General features: G+C 44.8%; 1 protein-coding gene across 9 annotated transcripts in view; it reads left to right on the plus strand.

The window, feature by feature from the left end:
- PI4K2A (phosphatidylinositol 4-kinase type 2 alpha) overlaps positions 1 to 20,429 on the plus strand; it is a 37,097-nt gene extending 16,668 nt beyond the window's left edge. Inside the window, exons 4-9 of one of the 9 annotated variants that reach the window (XR_013398213.1) lie at positions 350 to 503; positions 6,813 to 6,874; positions 8,776 to 8,875; positions 10,352 to 10,485; positions 10,964 to 11,209; positions 17,214 to 17,757. Coding sequence is in view for 2 of the 9 variants with exons in the window: in XM_077947116.1 (XP_077803242.1) it covers positions 350 to 503; positions 6,813 to 6,874; positions 8,776 to 8,875; positions 10,352 to 10,509; positions 10,934 to 11,023; positions 17,967 to 18,128 (726 nt within the window). In the remaining 7 variants the exon portion in view is untranslated. Of the gene's footprint in view, positions 1 to 349; positions 504 to 6,812; positions 6,875 to 8,775; positions 9,452 to 10,351; positions 10,510 to 10,933; positions 11,296 to 12,856; positions 13,981 to 16,481; positions 16,950 to 17,213; positions 17,758 to 17,966 lie in introns of those variants that run through there. The other 8 variants (XR_013398215.1, XR_013398216.1, XR_013398214.1 and 5 more) reach the window with 8 other exon arrangements.
- Positions 20,430 to 21,203: the final 774 nt, after the last annotated feature.

Raw genomic sequence — 21,203 nt, forward strand, 5'->3', positions numbered from 1 at the left:
TCCAAGTGGTGAAGCAAGGTGCCTACAACTCAAATATGGGCACGTGAATAACCTGCCCTGAGGATCCTGTCTTCCTCATTTCTGTCAAGTGGCTAAAGTTTAAAAAGTTGAGACCTAACTTTTCAGTTTACTCCTCTGATTCATTTGGATAGGTTCTTTAATTTGGATGGATGATCACTGTTACATCTCTTTTCTCCTATACTTGCAAGAAATGAGGATGTAAAGATCTTGAAAAGTTTCCCTTCTCTGATACAAACTCCATAGGGCCTTAATGGGTATCTGGCATACGCCAAAGGTCTTTGGACTTGGGCAGTAGGGAAAAACCTTTGTTCCTTCCTCTTGGTTCCAGGTTGGTTCATTCCAGCTCTTTGTTGAAGGCTACAAAGATGCAGACTATTGGCTGCGGCGTTTTGAAGCAGAACCTCTTCCTGAGAACACTAACCGGCAACTACTGCTGCAGTTTGAGCGGTTGGTGGTGCTGGATTACATCATCCGCAACACTGGTGAGTAGCTGCAGGTGGTCCCATGCCCTGTGCCAGACTGTGTTGAGGCACAGGGAGGCCTGGAGGCTTGCAGGGCTTGGGAGTCAGAGTGCCTCGTCCAGACACATCATGTGTGGTTTTCAGAGGTGGTGATGCCTGGAGTTAGTTTTATCTTACATTCTTTGCTGGTTCCAGACAGAAGACACTTAGCTCTTCCAAAGCACTGTGAAGAGTACTCTTATCCTTGATCCCTCATCATTCTTGTAGCCTCAAGACCTGTAACAGGACAGTTTTGTCTTCCTCTAACTTCTTGAAGTAGATACTTAGATCACTGACAATTAAAAAAAATTTTTTTTTTCAGTGCAATTTAAATTCAACTAACCTGGCAAAATGTACATGTATTGAGGACAAAATTTTTAAATTCAGACTGGACGCGGTGGCTCATGCCTGTACTCCTAGCACTTTGGGAGGCCAAGGCAGATGGATCACTTGAGGCCAGGAGTTCAAGACCAGCCTGGACAACATGGTGAAACCCCTGTCTCTAGTAAAAATACAAAAATTAGCCGGGTGTGATAGTACGCACCTGTAGTCCCAGCTATTCAGGAGGCTGAGGTGGGAGAATCTCTTGAACCCGGGAGGCGGAGGTTGCAGTAAGTCAAAATTGTACCACTGCACTCTAGCCTGGGTGACAGAGCAAGACTGTGTTTCCAAAAAAAAAAAAATCTTTAAATTCACCTTACTGGACCTGTATTTTGTCTGATTTTTAAAATCATAGTAAAATACATATAACATCAAATTTATTATCTTAACCATTTTAAAGTAGTATGAAATACATTCATATTGTGCAGCTGTCACTACCATCCATCTCCAGAGCTCTTTTATTTTGTTGTTGTTGAGATGGAGTCTCGCTCCGTCACCTAGGTTGGAGTGCAATGGCGCGATCTCAGCTCACTGCAACCCCCACCTCCTGGGTTCATGTGATTTTCCTACCTCAGCCTCCCGAGTAGCTGAGATTACAGACACCCACCATCATGCCCAGCTTATTTTTGTATTTTTATAGAGATGGGGTTTTACCATGTTGGTCAGGCTGGTCTTCAACTGACCTCAGGTGATCCACCCATCTCAGTGTCTCAAAGTGCTGGGATTACAGGCGTGAGCCACCATGCCCGGCCTCCAGAACTCTTTTTATCTTGTAAAACTGAAGCTCTATACTCATTAAACAGTAACTCTTCATTCCCCCTCCCCACGTCCCTGGCAACCATCATTCTGTTTTCTGTTTCTGTGATTTTGATTGCTCTAAGTACCTCATGTAAGTGGAATAGTACAGTATTTGCCTTTTGGTGATTCGCTTATTCACTTAGCATAACGTCCTCAAGGTACATTTATGATGCAGTATATATCAGAATTTCCTTCCTTTTTAAGGGTAAATACTGATCCATTTTATGTATATACCACATTTTGTCTATCCATTCATCTTTCAGTGAACACTTGGGTTGCTTCTGCATTTTAGCTATTATGAACAATGCTACTGAGTGTATAAATATCTCTTCAAGACCCTGCTTTCAGTTTTTTTGAGTATATATCCGGAAGTGGAATTACTGGATCATATATGGTAATTCTATTTTTAATTTTTTGAGGAACCACCATACTGTTTTCCACTGCAGCTACGCCATTTTTACATTCCCACCAACAGCACACGAGGGTTCCTTCCAATTTCTCCACATTCTCGCCAGCACTTTTCCTTTTCGTATTTCATCTGCATTCTGCTGAATGTTTTCTATTTTGTTTTGATAGTAACCATCCTAATGGGTGTGAGATGTTATCGTATCGTTTTGATTTGCATTTCCTTAATGATTAGTGATGTTAGGCATCTTTTTTTTTTTTCTTTTTTTTTTTTTTCTTTTTTTTTTTTTTTCTCTTTGACACGGAGTCTCGCTCAGCGCTCACACTGGAGTGCACTGGTGCGATCTCAGCTCACTGCAAGCTCTGCCTCCTGGGTTCACGCCATTCTCCTGCTTCAGCCTCCCAAGTAGCTGGGACTACAGATGCCCGCTGCTACGCCCGGCTAATTTGTTGCATTTTTAGTAGAGACGGGGTTTCACCGTGTTAGCCAGGATGGTATTGATCTCCTGACCTCGTGATCCACCCACCTTGGCCTCCCAAAGTGCTGGGATTACAGGCGTGAGCCACCGCACCCGGCTGATGTTAAACAACTTTTTATGTGCTGATTGGCCAATCATATATCTTCTTTGGAGTTGGCTATTTTAGTCCTTTGCCTATTTTTGAATTTTTTTTTTTTTTTGGTCGTTATTGTTGAGTTCTCTCTACATTTGTTGAAAGTTCTCTGTATATCTGGCTATTAATCCCATATCACATATATAATTTGCAAATATTTTCTCTCAATCTGTTGCCTTTAGTTTTACTTTTTTTTTTTTTTTTTTTTTTGAGACGGAGTCTCGCTCTGTCACCCAGGCTGCAGTGCAGTGGCCGGATCTCAGCTCACTGCAAGCTCCGCCTCCCGGGTTCACGCCATTCTTCTGCCTCAGCCTCCCGAGTAGCTGGGACTACAGGCGCCCGCCACCTCGCCCGGCTAGTTTTTTGTATTTTTTAGTAGAGACGGGGTTTCACCGTGTTAGCCAGGATGGTCTCGATCTCCTGACGTCGTGATCCACCCGTCTCGGCCTCCCAAAGTGCTGGGATTACAGGCTTGAGCCACCGTGCCCAGCCTAGTTTTACTTTTTAAAGAGACAGAGTTATGCTCTATTATCCAGGCTGAAGTGCAGTGGCACAATCATAGCTCACTACAGCCGTGGACTCCTGGGTTCAAGTGATCCTCCTACCTCTGCCGCACGAGTAGGAGTAGCTGGACTACAGGTGTGAGGACCACGCCTGGCTAGTTTTTAAATTTTTTGTGGAGACGAGGTCTCACTGCATTGCCCAGGTTGGTCTCAAATTCCTGGGCTCAAGCAATCCTCCTACCTCAGCCTCCTAAAGTGCTGGGATTACAGGTGTCAATGACTGCGCCCGGCTTGCAACTGATTTTTTTGTGGATTGACTTTGTATGCTGCTACTTTGCTGAATTATTAGTTCTAGCAGTTTGTTTTTTTGGAAATTTTAGGGTTATGTACATAATCATATCTATGAACGGACATAATTTTCCCTCTTTTTTTTTTTTTTCCCCCCGGTTTGGGGGCTTTTTATTTCTTTTTTCTTGCTTCAGTGCTCTAAGACTTCCAGTACTATGTTGAATAGAAGTAAAAGCAGGCATCTTTTCATTGTTCTTGATTGCAGTCTTTCACCATTATGATTTTAGGGTCCTTTTTGCCCACCTTGGCACCCTCAAGCTGTTTGCGAGCTGCTCCTAGAACTTGTGCATATCTGGCTGCCATGTGGCTGAAGAGTGGGGGTTGGGTAGCTGCTTGTGGGGCTAAGAGCCAAAATTGAATGAAATTAACCACAATTTACTGTGCAGGCTTTCCCCTGCAAGTTGGAAGCCCTCCATAGACTCCAGAGCTCCAAAATAATTACATCAGACAGATTTTTGCCAGTACAATTGTTGTCCACACGGGGAGACAGATTTCTGTTGTTTCCTACTCCACCATCTTCCTAGAATCCTCTCTTAGAGTATTGATTTTTAGCTTTTTCCCTTCCCTCCCCTCCCCTCCCCTCCCCTCCCCTCTGCTCTCCCCCTCCCGTCCCCTCCCCTTCCCTCCCCTCCCCTACCCCCTCCCCTCCCCATACCCCTACCCCTCCCCCCTTCCCTCCCCCCTTCTTTTTTTTTGAGATGGAGTCTTGCTCTGTCACCCAGGCTGGATTGCAGTGGCATGATCTTGGCTCACTGCAACCTCCACTTCCCAGGTTCAAGCGATTCTCCTGCCTCAGCCTCCCGAGTAGCTGGAACTACAGGTGCATGCCACCACGCTTGGCTAATTTTTGTATTTTTAGTAGAGACGAGGTTTCACCATATTGGTCAGGCTGGTCTTGAACTCCTGACTTCGTGATCCACCCACCTTGGCCTCCCAAAGTGCTGGGATTACAGGTGAGAGCTATCACGCCCAGCCTCTTCTTTTCTAACATATGCACTTCAGACTTTTTTTTTTTTTTTTTTTTTTTGAGACGGAGTCTCGCTCTGTCACCCAGGCTGGAGTGCAGTGGCGCGATCTCGGCTCACTGCAAGCTCCGCCTCCCGGGTTCACGCCATTCTCCGGCCTCAGCCTCCCGAGTAGCTGGGACTACAGGCGCCCGCCACTGCGCCCGGCTAATTTTTTTCTATTTTTAGTAGAGACGGGGTTTCACCATGGTCTCGATCTCCTGACCTTGTGATCCGCCCGCCTCGGCCTCCCAAGCACTTCAGACTTTAATTTCATCTTAAGCATAGTTTAGGTGTATCATACAAGTGTGTATTTTTCCACTGTAATCAATCATTATAAAATATATTTAAACATTTTTTATCCTCTCATTTTATAGATGGAGACTATATTTTCTAATTTCCATTGTTCATTTCTTCTGTGTCCCATAGTTTACTTACAATAATTTTTTAGCTGGTTAGTAGGAAAATTTCAAAATACACAAAAGTAAAGAGACTGGTATAATAAACCCCATATACTTGTTACCACCTTCAACGGTACTGTGTAAAGTCTCACTTCCGGCTACCCCCATCCCTGCTGGATTTTTTTTTTTTTCAACTAAGGCTTTTACTGGAACTGCTGGATTATTTTAAAGCAAATCGGAGACATAGTTTTATAGTATCCATAGATACCTCCGTATGTTCTTGAAGAGATACTTTTTTTTTCAGTATAATCAGTATTTAATGTCCCATTAGTGTTCAGATTACCCCAGTTGTCTCATACAAAAGTGGTTTTTATAATTGGCTTGTTGAAATCATGATATAAAGGTCCACATATTACATTTGGTTAATATCTTTCTTTTCTGTTTTTTTGGAGATGGGATCTCACTATGTTGCCCAGGCTGGTCTTAAACTCCTGGGCTCAAGCAGTCCTCCCACCTCAGCCTCCCAAAGTGCTGAGATTACAGGCATAAGCCACTGTGTCTGGCCAGGTTAATATGTTTCTTAAATGTCTTCAATTTAGGGAAAGTTTCACATTTTTTTCCCGTTGCCTTTTGTTTGTTGAAGAAACTGGATATTTGCCCTGTAGAATTTCCACATTGTGGATTTGACACCCTCTATTCTCTGTGTTTCCTGTAAATTTACTGCTTGAGTTTAAAGGCTTGATCAAATTCAGGTATGTTTTTTTTTTTTTTTTTTTTTTGGAGGCAGGGTATCACTCTGTTGCCCAGGCTAGAGTGCAGTGGTATGATCATAGCTCATTGCAGCAGCCTCTAACTCTTGGCTCAAGCTATCTTGCCTCAGCCTCCCAAGTAGCTGGAACTATAGGCACATACCACCACACCTGGCTAATCTTATTTACAATTTATTTAGACATGGGGTCTCGCTATTTTGCCCAGGCTGGTCTTGAACTCCTGACCTCAAGTGATTCTCTGCCTCCTCAGCCTCCCAAAATGCTGGGATTTCAGGTACAGCCTCTGCTGATATTCTTAATATTGACTTTTATCTTTTTAAACGTATTAAGGATTTTATTGTGAACATTTTAATGTCTGTATATTTTTATTGTTTGGAGTCCCTACAGATCTGTTTTAATTTTCAGTTGTTTCTCTTTGTTTTTATTCCTGTCATCTTGTTTCTTTGTGTACCTGATTGTTTTTCCTTGTCAAATACTGCCTATCAGAAATCGTAGAGCTGTATGAAGGCCTAAGATATTATTGTAAATCCTGTCTGGAGGAAGAAGATTTCTTTTGGCAAGCACCTAGGGCACTAACAATCCAGTATCACTTTAATTTCAGGTGTTGAGGTGAAGCTTGGTGTATTTCCAAGGTGTGGTAGTCAGTGCTTCAGGTCTTAACCCAAAGCATAGATGATATACGAGGGTCCCTTACCCCTGATCAGTCACTGGATTATAGTTTTTGTCTCTCTAGCTCCACAAGGCTCTTATAACAAGGCTCTTGTTCTACCTCTCAAGCTCATAGCCACCTCTTTCCAAATCGGCAAGTGCTCTAGGGGAAAAGAAGCCACAGTGCTGGGCTCCACTTCCTCCCATGGATTTCCTTTCTCTCCCGGAACTTCACTCTTAAATTCTTTGTGGTCTTGTTAAAATCTCCAGTACCTTAAAGAGATCTAAAAATATTTTATCCAGTGTTTGTAGTCATTCTCAGTAGAAGGGTTAGTCCAAGTGTCCAGAATACCTAGTCCACCATTATAAAAATTGAAAGTCATCCCCCTTTTTTCTGCTAACTTTATATTTCTGTTCACAGATCGAGGCAATGACAACTGGCTGATTAAATATGACTGTCCAATGGATAGTTCTAGCTCTCGGGTAAGAGGCTGAGATAAATCTTAAAGAGAATGAAGAGTATTTGCATAATACAGAAACACACAAAATGGTCAGAGATGTAGGTCATATAAGTTCAGAAGAATCGGAGGGTGCATACGTTTAAAATTAATAGGTTAATATTTGGTATAGTTTTACTCAATATGTGTTTCAAGGACATCCTACTGACACACGTTAATAGGAATAGCATGAAGAAAGGGTCAAGTAGATTTGGAATATATTACGTACTCTGTTCCTTTCTTTGAGCTTCATATTGCACAGTAGCATAGTAAAGGTCTCAGAAGTACTACATTAAACAAACCTATTTAAATTTGATTTCTACCCTTTTTAAACCATGAGCCACTTTTCTCACAATAGACCGCAAGTCCACAGAACATAAGTTTAGAAAACGCTGCTCCTGCAACTTTCTTTCCTTTCTCATTCCTTTCATCCTCCACCACACTTCTCTACCACTGTTCAGTCTGCATGTTTTACAAAATTAGCAGAAGGCTACCTAGGAAAGAGTGAGATTGGTTTTATTTCTTTTTTTGTTTTCTTTCTTTTTTTTTTTTTAAGAAACAGGGTTGGCTGGGCATGGTGACTCAATCCCAGCACTTTGGGAGGCCGAGGTGGGAGGATCACCTGAGGTCAGGAGTTCAGCCTGGCCAACGTGGTGAAACCCCATCTCTACTAAAAATAGAAAAATTAGCCAGGCATGATGGCGGGAGTTTGTATTCCTAGTTACTCAGGAGGCTGAGGCACCAGAATGACTTGAACCCAGGAGGTGGAGGTTGCAGTGAGCCAAGATTATGCCATTGCATTCCAGCCTGGACGACAGAGCAAGACTCTGTCTCCAAAAAAAAAAAAAGAGAGAGAGGGTCTTGCTCTGTTGCCCAGGCTGGAGTGCAGTGGTGCTATCCTAGCTCACGGCAGCCTTGGACTCCTGGGCTCAAAGCAGACCTCTCACCTCAGCCTCCTGAGTAGCTGGGACTACAGGCACAAAGTTTGTTTAATATTTTGTAGAAATGAGGTCTTGCTCTGTTGCCCAGGGTGGGGTTTTTATTCCTTATAACTTTTTTACTTTCTTTAATAGTGGCTCTCAAATTTTGTGCCTGAATCTTCTGAAGAGTTATTTAAAATAGTACATAGATTCTTCAGGCATTTCCCTTAGAAATTGATTCATCAGGTCTGGTGTAAAACTCAGGATTCTGCACATTTAATAAGGCGTCTCAGGGGATTCAGGTTCAGGCATCCTGGAACCACAGTTCTCGTTCCTGTGATGGCACCCATGAGCCTGAAGCATGGAGCCGCATAGTCAGTGATTGTCTCTGACATGGGCTGTCACAGATGACATGCCCACTCTTTTTACATTCAGCTCTTGTCCTTTTCCTTTTCATGCACCACTGAAGCAGGAAAACAGACTCCCTTGTGCAGGAGCAGCCAGCTGTTATCTTCCGGGGCTCTGTTTTCTCGCTGGAAAATGTAGTTGTCACCAGTGAAGTAACATCTGAGTCAAGGTCCACACAAAAGGACCTTGGCCAACTGATATGGATTTTATTTCTTCTGTTCTGCTTTTGGGATTCTCATTTTCTTTCCCTAGGAGGAATGACTTATAGTTATCTTTATTATTGTCATTATCCTTCTTACCAAAGACTGTAGCAACTCCTGGGGAGGTGTACGTTTTCTAAGATAAGAACAGGACTCTTGAGCCTTGAACAAGAGCCAGGTCAGAGGCCCCAAAATGTGCTAAGTTCAGATAACAACATGGAAGTCAGTTCAGAGAGTAGCTCAAGATAAATTCAATAAGGATTGTTCTCTCGAGGGAGTTGGGATGAGTTGCTTTGCTACTCAGGAAGGGCCTGAGGGAGATGGGATTCCTCAGTCATTAGTCTTTCCTTGCTCTTCAGGACACAGACTGGGTGGTGGTGAAGGAGCCTGTTATCAAGGTGGCTGCCATAGACAATGGGCTGGCCTTCCCACTGAAGCATCCTGACTCTTGGAGGGCATGTAAGTCTCGAGACAATGGTGATCTGGCTCTTCCCTTGCTCAGTCTATTTTCTCACTGTGCAGTGGAGATGATAATGTCTCTATCATAGGATTATTCTAAAAATTAATGAAATAATGCAGTTTAGGCACTTTAACACAATGGCTGGCATGTGGCAACTATTTCATAATATAAGCTGTTTTTCTAATTTTTGTCTTCTATGATTCCCATTACAAGCATAAAGGTGATTAGAAACCAGAAGCATAAAGATGAATTTTCTCATTGTCTCTTTGCATTCTTCTCGTTCTTTCTGAGGACTATCTTTTTTTTTTTTTTTGGAAATGGAGTTTCTCTATTGTTGCCCAGGCTGGAGTGCAATGGTACGATCTGGGCTCACTGCAACCTCCACCTCACGGGTTCAAGCGATTCTCCTGCCTCAATCTCCCGAGTAGCTGGGATTACAGGCGTGCACCACCACACCCGGCTAATTTTGTATTTTTAGTAGAGACGGGGGTTTCACCATGTTGGCCAGGCTGGTCTCAAACTCCTGACTTCAGGTGTTCCACCTGCCTCAGCCTCCCAAAATGCTTGGATTACAGGTGTGAGCCACTGCGCCTGGCCGAGGGCTATTTATTTTTTTATTTTATTTTTATTTATTTATTTATTTTGAGACGGAGTCTCGCTCTGTCTCCCAGGCTGGAGTGCAGTGGCGCGATCTCAGCTCACTGCAACCTCCGCCTCCTGGGTTCACGCCATTCTCCTGCCTCAGCCTCCCAAGTAGCTGGGACTATAGGCTCCCACCACCACGCCCAGCTAATTTTTGTATTTTTGGTAGAGACAGGGTTTCAGTGTGTTGGCCAAGATGGTCTCAATCTCCTGACCTTGTGATCTGCCCACCTCGGCCTCCCAAAGTGCTGGGGTTACAGGCGTGAGCCACCGCGCCCAGCCCTTTTTAAATTTTTTAATTTGTAATTTTATTGTTTTAGTGTATATTTCCTGAAATATCTTTTTTTTTTTCTTCTGTTTTCTGAGGACTATCTTTCCATAATTTATTCTATTTGTGTCTCTAAATATAAGCTGCCTATCAGTGTTCTGTCTTCCTTGTTACATCTCCTACCCTGTTGAAACTGAGAAGCTTTCGGAAAGGAGGAGAAATAAACCTAGGGAGTCAGTAGCCCCTTTTGCAGCATTGGTCTTCCTTTTCAGAAAGACCATCTCAGCGTCTCAGTGGCAAGTAGTTGCTTCTAGACCTTGCATCTTGGAAAGTCATGTAATGTTTGAGAAAGAGCTCTGAGATTAGGCAGTCCTGGGTTTGAACCGTGGTTCCTCTACTGACTAGCTAGGTAACCTTTACAATTAAGAGCACTTGTAAGTTTTTGTTTCTGTTGTATATCAAGGAAGAGGGGTTCTCCTTTAGAAAGTGCCTTGACCGGTGGAGGACGCAGATGAGCAGGGACTTTTCCAACAGCAGCTTTGCCTTTGGCTTTTCCTCTTTTCAGATCCTTTTTACTGGGCCTGGTTGCCCCAGGCGAAAGTCCCATTTTCTCAGGAGATAAAAGATCTGATCCTTCCAAAGATATCGGACCCTAACTTCGTCAAGGACTTGGAAGAGGACCTTTATGAACTCTTCAAGGTTAGCCCTGGGAACCTCAGCCCTGTTATCATATGGAAGAAGGAATTTTTAATGGTTTTTTAAATTGGTCCTGACACAAGCCAAGAGGAAATGGCTAACACCTTTCTGCCAACTAATAGCAAGATTTCCACATGTGGACAGCAGGACCTGGTTTGGATGGGTTTGAGAGAAATGGGCAGGGGTGATAAATCACAATGATGTGTCTCTCCTGTGCATCATGTGGCTGCAGTGTATCTGCAGGGCTTTCATTTTAATATGGAGCACTGCAGCCTAGAGTTTGAGATGCAGAGGAAGATACTGACTTGTTTTCTGTTTCCTCATCTGTAAAGCAGGGAGTTCTTGTGGGAGTGGTTGACTTCACCAAGCTGCAGAAGCCTTATGCAGGTTTTCCTTATTAGAAAGTTTCTAACTGGGGGAAAAAATGGGTTCCTGTGAGGCATTCACACAGGTTCCATCTCCTTCTGGTCTTCTTTTGCAGAAAGATCCTGGTTTCGACAGGGGCCAGTTCCATAAGCAGATTGCTGTCATGCGGGGCCAGGTAAGCCTGGGACATCCTCCCAGTATCTTTTTGGTGTCTCTCTGGGAGGGTTGTGTGCTCAGGTTGAGCAAATGTTTGAAGCTTGTGTTTTACACCCTTTTTTTCTTTTGAGACCAAGTCTTACTCTGTCACCCAGGCTGAAGTGCAGTAGCATGATCTCCACTCACTGCAACCTCCGCCTCCCAGGTTCAAGCAATTCTTGTGCCTCAGCCTCCCAAGTAGCTAAGAGTACAGGCGCATGTCACAATGCCTGGCTAATTTTTGCATTTTTAGTAGAGACGGGGTTTTGCCATTGTTGGCCAAGCTGGTCTCGAACTCCTGACCTCAAGTGATGCACCTGCCTCGGCCTCCCAAAGCACTGGGATCACAGGCATGAGGCACTGTGCCCGGCCGTGTTTTGTATCTTTTTTCAGTCTGTTCCATATATTATTTATGGCTCTACCCTAACACCTAGGAGAGGGAAGGTGGCCCTTCCAATTCTCCCACCTCTTCCCTTGTATCCAGTGCTTGATGAAGCACTTAATGTGTGCTTATCTCTGCTAGTTGCTAGGTAATTCATTGGTAGTTAAACTAATGCTCCCTGTCCTCAAGTTGCTCAAGGCAGGCTGTATGTTTTGGTGGTTAAGATCTGGGCCCTGGAGCCAAACTGTTTCACTACTTGGAAGCTCTGTGGCCTGGGGCAAAAGCCTCTGTTTTCTTGTTCATAAAACAGAATAGTAATAATATATTGCACAGTTGGCTGGAGGATTTCACGAGATAATGCTTATCAAGCGTTTAGTAAAAAGAGTACTGGGCACATGAAGCACTCAGATATTGATTATGGTTATAATTTTGTTGTTATAGGTACAAGTTACATTATTCCTTCTCTTTCCACTTCACCTTAAAGGGAGCTAAGGAAACCAAGGGGATTGTTGATCTTCCAAAGCATAGTAAAGAAATGCTTGAAAAATGGTTTGAAAACTCTGTGGGGTACTGATATTATGCTTATCACTTTGAAGTCTTCTTAAAGAGAGCTGGGATGGCCTAGTCGTTAAGGGTACAAACTGGTCAGAGTGCCTGGGTTTTTGAAGCCTGGCTCTGCAATTTACTACCTGTGAGATTTTGGGCAGGTTACTTAAATGTCTCCTTCCCTTAGTTTCCTTGTGTCTAATGTGGGATCAATAATAGTAGCTGAGACCAGGCATGGTAGCTCACACCTGTAATCCCAGCACTTTGAGAGGCTGAGGTGGGCAGATCACTTGAGCTAAGGAGTTGGAGACCAGCCTGGACAACATGGTGAAACCCTATCTCTACAAAAAATACAAAAATTAGCCGTGTGTGGTGGCACACGCCTGTAATCCTAGCTACTTAGGAGGCTAAGGTGGGAGGATCGCTTGAACCTGGGAGTGAACTGAGATGGCACCACTGCAGTCCAGTCTGGGGGACAGAGTGAGAATCTGTCTCAAGATAATAATAATAATAATGGTACCTGCCTTACAGAATTATTATGAGATAAATGATTTGAAACAGAGTAGTACCTGGCATATTGAAATACTCAATTTGTAGTATTAATAGCTGTTAGGATTATGATTTTTGTATACAGAAAATTCAGCTTCTCCCGTCTTTAAAGGGCAAGAGGATCTTCCAGCCTTAATTCTGCATTTACTTCTTCCTGCCATTTATCTAAAGACCTCTGATGACAGCACCTCCTGGGCTTGCTGAGCTCGTTTTTCCCTGGAAGTAGGTTGGACAGAGGGTTTTTTTTTTTTGGAGACAGAGTCTCGCTCTGTCACCTAGGCTGAAGTGCAGTGGTGCAATCTTGGCTCACTGCAACCTTCACCTCCCAGGTTCAAGTGATTCTCCTGCCTCAGCCTCCCAAGTATCTGGGATTACAGGTGCATGGCATCACACTTGGCTAATTTTTGTATTTTTAGTAGAGATGGGGTTTCACCATGTTGGCCAGGCTGTTCTCAAACTCCTGACCTCAGGTGATCTGCCCGCCTGGCCACTGAGCCCAACCTGGACAGAGGTTTTAAGAACTACAATTATTGTAGCTGTCTGAATACCAGTAACATGGTATTCCTACATTTCCCAAGTAATGTAAGGGACCAATTAGGCTGGCAGAATTTTTGGAAACATTAAAAGCCACATGATAGACTCTGATATTATGGAACTCAGCATAAAGAAATAAACTGGCTTCTCCAGTTGATGTAGGCTGTGCCTCTTTCCATATTGCAATGTCTTGTCTAATTTCTTCCCCGCTCAGTCCCTTGCCAACCCTTCTCGCATTACTCAGATAGGGCCATTATTCAGCGTGATAGGGGAGGGTGGGGTAGTGCAGTTTTATTTCTCTCCATCTTGTGCTCCTAATGTCTTCAGAGGAGCTTTTGGCATCTTGTAACCTACAGCGCCTACTACCTTAGGGTGACCATCCAGCTCCTTCCAACATGCACATGGCCAGTATATCACTCACGTGCTTACTTGTCTACAATTCACACATCAAAGCAAAATGGTCCTCTGCACTATAGAAATCTGACAAAGCACAGAGAAAAGAGGTCATAACCCTGTCTACGTAGCTGAGCCATTATCACAGGATGGGCTGTAGTACAAGGGCCCTGAGATGTAGGGAAAGAGTGAAGAGGCCCCACAGGGACACAGTCAGGTGATTGAAGTTGTTACTCAAAGGCTTCTCACCAGGAGTTAAAGAATCTAGGGTCTGACACAGATGTATATTTTGCTAACAGCAATTCCAGGCTCAGTATTGTGACGGCAGAGCCACAGGACCCCACACACATTCCGTTGCCTTACCCGATGGCCTGTGACGCGGAGAGAACCGATTAAAACCATTTGATAAACTCCTCCCTTGTCTAGCCCTGTGTTCGCTGTGAACACTATAGAGGCAGGTTGGCCAGTCTGTACCTGGACTTTGAATAAATCTTCTGTATCCTCAAAAAAATAATTAAAAAAAAAAAGAATCTAGGGTCTCAGAGAAATGCCTCTTTAACATTTTCTTTTTCTTTTCTTTTTTTAAAAGACAGGGTCATGCTCTGTTACCCAGGCTAGAGTGCAGTGGCCCAATCGTAGCCAACTGCAACTCTGAACTCCTAGGTTCAAGAAGTCCTCCCCACTCAGCCTCCTGAGTAGCTAGGACCACAGGCATGCACCACCATTTCTGGGTAATTTTTTTTTTTTTTTTTGAGACAGAGTCTTGTTCTGTCGCCCAGGCTGGAATGCAGTGGCGCCATCTCGGCTCACTGCAACCTCCGACTCCCGGGTTCATGCCATTCTCCTGCCTCAGCCTCCTGAGTAGCTGGGACTACAGGTGCCCACTGCCACGCCTGGCTAATTTTTTGTATTTTTAGTGGAGACGGGGTTTCACAGTGTTAGCTGGGGTGGTCTCGATCTCCTGACCTTGTGATCCACCCGCCTCTGCCTCCCAAAGTGCTGGGATTACAGGTGTGAGCCACTGCGCCTGGCCTTGGGTAATTTTTTTTTTTTTTTAAGAGGTGGGGTCTTGTAATGTTGCCCAGGCTGGTCTCAAATTCCTGGCTTCAAGTGATCCTCCTGCCTTGGCCTCCCAAGGTGCTGAGATTATAGGCATGAGCTACCACGTCCAGCCCAACATTTTCAAAGATAATATTTATTCTTTAGTATTATGTGACTGCTATAATTTTTCTTCAACTTTTAAAAATAATTTCTATATTTATTTATTTATTTATTTTTGAGACAGAGTCTTGCTCTGTCGCCTAGGCTGGGGTACAGTGGCGTGATCTCGGCTCACTGCAAGCTCTGCCTCCCGGGTTCACGCCATTCTCCTGCCTCAGCCTCCCGAGTAACTGGGACTACAGGCGCCTGCCACCACGCTCGGCTAATTTTTTGTATTTTTAGTAGAGATGGAGTTTCACCGTGTTAGCCAGATGGTCTCGATCTCCTGACCTCATGATCCACCTGCCTTGGCCTCCCAAAGTGCTGGGATTACAGGCGTGAGCCACTGCGACTGGCCTCTTTTTAAATTCTTTATTCTTCTTTCTTTTTACTCCCGGTTCCAGGCTTATCTTCAGCTTTTTAATTGGGAAATTTTCGAACCTCAGTAAAGTTGAAAGAATGGAACCTTCTGGATTCTTCAGTTGTTGTATTTAGCCAGATTTATCTCATGTGTCTATGTATTATCCACTGGTATATCTGAATAATGTCTGTTTAATTTCTCTCTCTCCCTAGATAGATTTTCTCTTTTGGCCAAATCTTTTGAAAATAAGTAGTAGATAATTTGACATGTTTACCCCAGATACTCCAGCAATCTCCTTTCAGTTCTTCACCCTGATATTGTGCTTAAGACTATTTGGAACAGTGTAGGATGCTGGCAAGTACCAAAACAATTAAGTAAAAAAGAAATTTGTTACTGATAGGGTAACAAATAACCCCTGTTGCAGGTGTATCTCTGTCCCTTTGTAAGCAGCGGTTGTGTAAGAGGATATCTGTGGCTTGAGGGCTGTGTGTCTGTGTGATTTCAGGGTGCAACCTAGCTTACCCTCCCATGGTCTGTGACCTCGCCATGAAATCTTCAACATCTACTGTTTTAAAGAAGATAGGGCCAGGCGTGGTGGCTCATGCCTGTAATCCCAGCACTTTGGGAGGCCGAGGCAGGTGGATCACCTGAGGTTGCAAGTTTGAGACCAGCCTGACCAACATGGAAAAACCTCATCTCTACTAAAAATACAAAATTAGCTGGGTGTGGTGGTGCATGCCTGTAATCCCAGCTACTCGGAAGGCTGAGGCAGGGGAATCGCTTGAACCTGGGAGGCAAAGGTTACTGTGAGCTGAGATTGCGCCATTGCACTCCAGCCTGGAGTTTCTGAGTGAAACTCCATCTCAGAAAAAAAAAAAAAAAGAGAGAGAGAAGATAGGACACCTTCAGCTTTTGTACTCTCCTACCAGAGAAGATAAATGATGGTGATACTAAGTTTGACAGAGAGGAGAAACTGTGTCCTCATGGACACATAACTGAAATACCTGTAAAATACTGACAAAAGATGGTAAGGACTGGACTCAGTGGCTCACGCCTGTTATCCTAACACTTTGGGAGGCTGAGGTGGGAGGATCATTTGCGGCCAGAAGCTGGAGGGTGCAGTGAGCTATGAATGTGTCACTGTACTGCAGCTTGGGCGACAGAGTGAGACCTTGTCTCAGAAAAGAAAGAAAAAAAATTAGGGGAAACTGGGCAAATGCTGTATAGGAACTCTCTGTACTATCTGCAACTTTTCTCTAAAATTATTCCAAGGTAAAACATTTGTTTAAAAAAAAAAAAAGATGATGAAGAGATAGTGGTGGAAGGAGAATCCAAATGAAATGTTGGCTTTTTACTTTTTTTTTTTTTTTTTGAGATGGAGTCTCGCTCATTCGCTTAGACTGGAGTGCAGTGGCGCAATCTCAGCTCACTGCAACCTCCGCCTCCCGGGTTCAAGTGATTCTCCCACCTCAGCCTCCCCAGGAGCTGGGATTACAGGCAACTGCCATCATGCCCAGCTAATTTTTGTATTTTTGTAGAGACGAGGTTTCACCATATTGGCCAAGCTGGTCTCAAACTCCTGACCTCAGGTGACCCACCCACCTCGGCCTCCCAAAATGCTGGGATTACAGGTGTGAGCCACCACGCCCAGCTGGCTTTTTACATTTTACATTTACATCATCTTTGTAGGAAAATCATAAAATAGGGATGAACAACAATAAATAATTAAAAACACCTATATTTTCTTGATACCCAGAGATGACCACTGCCAACTGCCAGACTTTTTTCTACACTATAGGTAGATAGGAAGACAGAATTTTAGAAAGTAAAAGGGGTTACAATCTTACACGGGTTCCTTTTCTGCTTTCCTTTGCATCTAACACAACATTGTGATCACTTCTATGCCAATACATTTGCATGTATATCTGATAGTTCCCTGGTTAAATTTCTAGATATTTTAGGATAATTGTTTCTTATCCCTTAAATTATTAACTAATTTAATTTAATCTTTTCACTGTTATAAACAATATTACATTATATGCTTTTTGAAACTAAATGTTTTATGCATATCCATTAGTGTTTCTTAAAAATGGAATTTCCAAGTCAGAGGGTCTGTTTTTTTTTTTTTGAGACGGGGTCTCGCTCTGTTGCTCAGGCTGGAGTACAGTGGCATGATCTCAGCTCACTGCAACCTCTGCCTCCCAGGTTCAAGAGATTCTTATGCCCAGCCTCCCAAGCATCTGGGATTACAGGTGTGCGCCACCACCACACCTGGCTAATTTTTTTGTATTTTTAGTAGATACAGAGTTTCTCATGTTGGCCAGGTTAGGGTCTGTTCATTTTTCAGTGTTTTTTTGTGTTTTGTTTTTGTTTTTGTTTTTTGAGATGGAGTCTCACTCTATTGCCCAGGCTGGAGTACAGTGGCATGATCTCAGCTCACTGCAACCTCCGCCTCCTGGGTTCGAGCGATTCTCCTGCCTCAGCTTCCCCAGTAGTTGGGACTACAGGTGTGTGCCCACATGGCCTGCTAATTTTTTTTTGGTATTTTTAGTAGAGACGGGGTTTCGCCATGTTGGCCAGGCTGGTCTGAAACTCCTGACCTCTAGTGATCCACCTGCCTCAGTCTCCCAAAGTGCTGGGATTACAGGCGTGAGCCAGTGTGCCTGGCAAGTGTTTATTTTTTTGAACTCTCCCCAACTCTGAGTCATTCTTTTGTATCTTAACTAACTGGAGGGCAAAAAAAATAAAATATTTGTTTTCGTTTGTATTTTTTAAATGATTTGAGAGGTTTCTATTTTCTGTTTTGCTCATTTCTACTTTTGTAAATAGCCTATTTGCATGATTTTCCATTGGTGTTTTTAAAAATTGGTTTGTAGGAGTCCTCTACTGATCTCCTTTCAGAGGCAGATCTGGAATGCTGAGGCCTCTCCCTCACCCATCTCCTTTTTCCCACTGCAGATCTTAAATCTGACCCAGGCCTTGAAAGACAACAAGAGTCCCCTGCACCTCGTCCAGATGCCGCCTGTGATTGTTGAGACGGCCCGTTCCCACCAGCGGTCTTCTAGCGAGTCCTACACACAGAGCTTTCAGAGCCGGAAACCCTTCTTTTCATGGTGGTAGCTCCAGAGGCAGGCAGAAGAAATATTGTCAGAGACTGGTGGGAGGAAGCCTGGGAAGTGGGGTGCAGGAAAAGCCAGAGAAGCCGGTGGAGAGCAGCACCTTTAAGAGCCCTCCCTCTCTGCTTGCCACCCCGCTCAGGGCTTTCCCATCCACAGGGAGAAGCACAATCAGGAACAGTGAGTGCTCCTCACCCTTCTGAGTGTGGGGGAGGCTGGAGCTCCATGCACATAGTCCAGATGCCTGGGAAGGAGCATCTCCCTTCCAGCATCTGCTGGTGGCAGGCTGGGACAGTCCCTTCCTTCCCTGACACCCTGCTCTATTGCAATTCCCTATTATATTCTGCATCAGAAAAACAAACAAAACAAAAACAACTTTAAATGCTTGTAGCAGAACCCTGGGTCATCTCATGTCAGAAATCTTTAATCCAGGCCTAAATTTGCATAGACCTGACATTCAGCTGCCTTGCAGTTGCTTCCTCCCATGAGCCAAGGCGGTGTCAGAGGGCAGCTGGATGACTCGCAGTACCACAGCACTGGGACAGACAGAAGCCACACCTTTCTTTCGGGTTTTTGCCAAGCCTCCTCCATCTCCCACCAGTGCTGTGGGCTGGCTGCAAGCCTCCAAACAGTTCTCCTGGAAGGGAGGTTTTTGCTTTACCCCCGCCAGCACTTCCGCACACAATCATAGAGAACCTCTCTGCTCTCTGCTGGCCTACAGCTTGTCTCTTTCTCAAGCAGAGGCAGGAAGAGCTAGTCTTAGCATTTATATTTTAGTAGGAAGTTGACTCCCAACATGTAAAAGTGATCCACGTGGCTGGAGTGTATGCTGGGAGCTAAGTGGTCTATGGGTGAACATATCCCACCTTGCTTCCTGAGTCCTTGGTCCCAATCTTCTCATTTGTTCCTGTCGTTTTAAGTTTTCCCCCCCCAACTCTTTTGATGTAAAAGTTCAGTTTGTCTTCTGGAGTGGGTCTCTGCAGGGTTCTGGGATGAGTCTTGGCTTCTAAGAGGACAGGCTGTTAGGTTCTTGGACTTTTTTTGTGCCACCACTGCTGCTTGGTGGAAGTCACAGAACGTGGATTCTGCCTCATAAGTAGCAGTTTCCCTTTTCTCCCTGACTTGTTCTAGGTCAATTTCTCTATGGCTTCCTGAGAAAGGCGGGACCCAAAGGAGAGAGGCCTTCAGACTGTCCCTGGTCCTGCCCAGCTCAGTGCGCATCTTCTTGCTTCCATGTGTCTTTTCCCCTGCTGCCTCACTCCCCACCCCCACTTGCCAGGTGTTTGAGCCCTTTCTACACCAAAGCAAAGTACGGCCTCAGGAGGGAGTAAAAAGGGTGCCCTCTATGTCTGAGGGGCAGCTGTGTTCATGCCCTGTGCTACTGGACATTTCACAATTCTGGCACCTTGCAATTGGTCAGTCAACCTCAGAAAGAAACTATCTTGAAGGTTTGAAAAACAACCAAAGAAAGGGAGTGAGGACTACGGCTGCATGTCTACTGCTTGCCCGGCTGCAGAGCAGAGATGTGCAGCCCTCTGGTCAGCTGGTTCAGGCTGGTCTCCACCGGTCCCCTTCCAGTCCAGCCACCAGGAGCCCGGTTGTCCCAGGCTTCCACCTGGCTGACAGGAAGAATTTCTGAGAGCCGGATGTGCATGCCCTGTGGACAAAGGTACAGCTCACCTGCCTGCCCCAGCCCCGACAATCACATGCAGCTGACTCGGACACTGGCCTTGGGAACAATGTTTGAGGGAACACCTGCCCCCTGACTGTAGGAGCCAGAAGGGGACTCAGGTGTGCATAGCTCTCTGTAGACATTTTTACCCAAACCTGTTGGTAAAGTGCCCATCTGGTGTGCAAGAGAGCCTGGGGGTCTAACAGGGAGCCCGGCTGCCTCACCTGGCCACAGCCTCCATGCCAGGTCTGCACATTGTCTTGATCCAGACCAGCTCTGTGATCAGAAGGAAATTGGGTCCAATGTAGGAGCAAGCTGGTCCTGGGCCTGGCAGGCAAGAGTGTGGGCATCCTTTCCTGGCCTTTCTCCACTCTCCCTCAAGCCTGTGCTCAGGTTGCCTTGAATGTGGACTCTGGAAGAGCCAGGGGCCCAGAGTGCCGGGGCAGGCTTCTGGGTGGCACTCGTGGAACACCGTCCCTCTGCCAGCCATAGGCCCTGCCTCCAGTGTCAGGGAATGGAGGCTGGGCTGCGAGAGTGCTGCTGCCCCCTGTGTCGTTCTTCTAATCCACTGTAGAAATTGTACGTAATGTATTTAAATCAACGCAAATGTATGAATAACAAATCCAGTTCTGACCTTTTTTGTCCAGTTTCTTTTGGGGGAAGGAAGACAAAGAAGGTAGGAACAGAATTTTGACGGCAAAGAAACCTGTGTTTCCACGGAGTTGCTGAGACGTGGCTCCTGGGGCTATTTCCCCCGAATAAAGATCCAGGTCCTCATTTCCAAAGTCCCAATGCTCTGAAAACCAAAAGTATTTTCATAACCCATTTGAAACCAAACCTGACCTGAACCTGCACTGATGGGAAGCTATTGGTAATTATGATGTGTCCCTCTTAGTGTGATTCTTTGTTGCAGAAATGTCAATATATTTTATGACATGGTTCCCTACTAGGGATACAGTATTTGCCCTGACTACTTAAGAGCCAAAAAAGTTAAAAATCTGAATTCCAAAATAATCTAGGACCAAGGGCTTGGGATAAGAAATGTGGACCTACAGGCTGGGTGCAGTGGCTCACGCCTGTAACCCAGCACTTTGGGAGGCTGAGGTAGGCAGATCGCTTGAGGTCAGGAGTTTGAGACCAGCCTGGCCAACATGGCAAAACCTCATCTCTACTAAAAATACAAAAATTAGCTGGGCGTGGTGGCACACACCTGTAATCCCAGCTACTTGGAAGGCTGAGGCAGGAGAATCGCTTGAACCCGGGAGGTGAAGGTTGCACTGAGCCGAGATCGCACCACTGCATTCCAGCCTGGAGTAAGACTCTGTCTCAAAAATAAATAAATTAATTAAATAAGCATACAATAAAATAAAAAAGAGGAACTACCTATACTCAGGTAGTAGTGGCTCC

This window comes from Macaca mulatta, chromosome 9 (genome assembly GCF_049350105.2).
Source record: "Macaca mulatta isolate MMU2019108-1 chromosome 9, T2T-MMU8v2.0, whole genome shotgun sequence".
In the NCBI taxonomy this organism is placed as follows: Eukaryota; Metazoa; Chordata; class Mammalia; order Primates; family Cercopithecidae; genus Macaca; species Macaca mulatta.